The 2,987-nt window shown below is 37.9% G+C and overlaps 1 protein-coding gene across 1 annotated transcript; it reads left to right on the top strand.

Annotated features, from left to right (window-relative positions):
- Positions 1–1,519: 1,519 nt before the first annotated feature.
- SPINT4 (serine peptidase inhibitor, Kunitz type 4) lies at positions 1,520–2,513 on the top strand. Its single transcript, XM_055344282.1, has 2 exons — positions 1,520–1,634; positions 2,332–2,513. The coding sequence occupies exons 1-2, from the start codon at positions 1,520–1,522 to the stop codon at positions 2,511–2,513; spliced, it is 297 nt and encodes a 98-aa protein (XP_055200257.1).
- Positions 2,514–2,987: the final 474 nt, after the last annotated feature.

Below are 2,987 nucleotides of genomic sequence, written 5' to 3'. Positions count from 1 at the left end.
TCCAAGAGACTAATAAGTAGCCAACAAATACATAAAAAGGTATTCAACATCAGGGAATCCCTGAGTGGCTCAGTGGTTTGGTGCCTGCGTTTGGCCTGGGGCGTGATGCTGGAGACCCAGGATCGAGTCCCACATAGGGCTCCTGCATGGAGCCTGCTTCTCCCTCTACCTGTATCTCTGCCTCTCTCTCTCTCTCTGTGTGTGTGTCTATCAGTAAATAGACAATGAATAAATAAATAAAAATCTTTTAAAAAAGGTATTCAATATCACTACTCATGAAGGAAATGCTTATGCTAGACATAAGATTAATATATAACATAAATTATGGTTTTGTATATCAGAAACAAATAGAAATATAATGTTTAAAGATACCATTTAAAATAATACCAAAAATATAAATAGGATTACAAGCCCTGTTTGGGAAATATTGTAAGCTTTGCTAGGAAGTTATTAAGAAAACCAATATAAATGAGGAACTACAGTATTTATGCAAGATAATATTGTAAGGATGTCATTCTCCTCAAATTGACCTGTAAATCCAAAGCAGGTAAAATCAATATCCAAGCTGGGTCTTTTGAAGAACTTGACAAACTGACCCTCAAATTTATGTGAATATGCAAAATCCTAAGATAATACAAAATTCAAGTAATCAAGAATGGCTTTGGAGCAGGAATGTACAATAGAGTAAAATAAAGAGCCCAAAAATAATCCCACATGTATAAAAGAAGTTATCATATAACTAGATAAAAGTTGAATTCATCAACAACTGAGTCTGAAGCCACTGAAAAAATAAATTGTATCACACATTATTTCACACCTTACCAAAAATAATCAATTTCAGGTAGTCTAAGAGTTTAAATGTGAAAGCCAAAATTCGAAAGCCTTACAAGAAAACAAAACCAAGGTGTCCCACATTCCTAGGTAATATAGTATAGTGAGTTCAAATTTGATTGCACATATAACTTAGCCTCAGCCTCAGTTTTTTCATCTGTGATGATAATAATTGCTCCTAACTCATGAACTGCATATGCTTTTTGTGAGAAAAAAATTTTGTTTTTGAAATTTAATGATTTTATGCAGATGGATAGATAATAGTGCCTCACATGAAGGAAGTACCATAGGGGTTAGTTACTATCATTACTACTATTGGTTTTATTACATTCTTCCTGTTTCACTGGGATCAGTCACTTCCTTGTTGTGGAAGATTGAAGAGAGAAAAGGAATCAATCTTTTTTTAATTCATTAATCATTCTATCTTCCATGATTAAGCTTATGCTACAATCTCTGATCCTTTTGTTTTTATGGTTTCTAGATGAACATGGGACTCACTATCAGGGGTCTAATTGGCCTGGGATCTTCAGCTTCATGGCTGGGCACCCAAGCATTCACTGTTCAACTCAATGCCTAGTAATGCCCAGTCCTGGCCCCTGGGGTAAGTGGGCTTAGCCCTCTCAAGTATCAAGCCCAAAATATAACATCAGTTGATACCAAGCCTCTCCTACCTTCTGCTTACTACATCATGAAGCCTCCTGAGTTGGGATTTCTTCTAGGGTTCTTCATCTTCCTCTTGCTGACTACCCCATTAATGGGTGGTGTTGCTAAACTTGCTGAAATGATATGTGGAGACCTCAAAGGTATGAACTTAAAGTAGAAAATAAATGCAAAAACCAATTATGAATGGGGGAGAGAGTGTCAAAAAAATGTGATATCCAGCTGGTCCAGAAAGGTCCCCCTTTTGTGTTAATAACCGTAAACACTTAGTCCCTTGACTCCAGGCATTACTTACTCTGGGTATCTTGTAGATGTCTGATGAGAAAAAACAATGAGGCAAATGAATCCAGATGGGGCTGTCTTTTAGATGGTCCAAAGGATCAAACATATTTTGAATTAGGGGTTTCATGACAAATTTTGAAGATCCAAGACCATTTAAGAATACATATTGAGAGGAGAGTAAAGGAGGGGTGGAAATGAAGCAAACTGAGGCATTTTCAATATCTGGGCTATGGGCGCAGAGAGAACACTTGAACCCAAGGTCCCTGTTAGAGAAGTTCACAATGTAGATGTGAAAGATAATGAAGTTTTCTTCCACAGGTAATGTGTATAGGCTTGGTGCTTCTGGAGCATGGGGAGGTGGCACAGTCTATGCTGTGAGTCAGACACCCCAAATTCTGGCCCTGCCACTTAGCAAATGTGTGCCCTTGGTCAAGTCACTCAATCACCTTCCACCCAATTCCAAACTAATGTGAGGAATTTTTAAGGGCCCTGGAAGGCAAAAATCTCCTGCTAAGTCCTAACTCATTCTGCCTAATTCAATGGGAACCTCTCGTGCAGATCCTTGCAAAATGGATATGAAAACTGGTAGCTGCTTTGAAATTCACTTTAGATATTTCTACAACCAAACCTCCAAAAGATGTGAAAGTTTCGTATTCTCTGGATGTGATGGCAACCTTAACAACTACAAGCTTAAAATAGAATGTGACATAGCCTGTGTCAAAGAATACAAAATAAAGTAAGAAATCCCACCCTGCCCTTGGCCCTTGGGGGAGAGGAAAAGGAGAGGTTCTTAGATCCTAGGATCCCTGGCTTGGGATGGGAAGTGGGAGGATTGTCCTCATTAAAAAAACTTAATAGGTTAGATCTCAGGATCATTTGTCATTTTTCCTTAGGAAATCCAAAGTCCAGAGAAAAATTAGTAGTCACCATTTATCAGATAATTACCATGTGCCAGGCACTGCACTAAGCAATTTACATATATTGATATGATTTAAAATTAAAATCACCCTAAGGGAGATTTGTATCATTGTTTTAGAGTGGCAAATGAAGAAACAAAGTCCATTAGAGGTAACTAACTGGACCAAGTTCATATTAAATAGTTTCTAACCAGATGTGCTGGTCACCCAGGGCTTGACTATTTTACAAGCACAAGTTCACCCAGAACCAATCCTTGTAATCTCAGACCTATGAACTCTCCATAGCAACATGCTGTT

Source organism: Nyctereutes procyonoides, unplaced genomic scaffold (assembly GCF_905146905.1).
Source record: "Nyctereutes procyonoides isolate TBG_1078 unplaced genomic scaffold, NYPRO_anot_genome, whole genome shotgun sequence".
Classification (NCBI taxonomy): Eukaryota; Metazoa; Chordata; class Mammalia; order Carnivora; family Canidae; genus Nyctereutes; species Nyctereutes procyonoides.
This window is presented reverse-complemented; position numbering and strand designations above follow the sequence as displayed.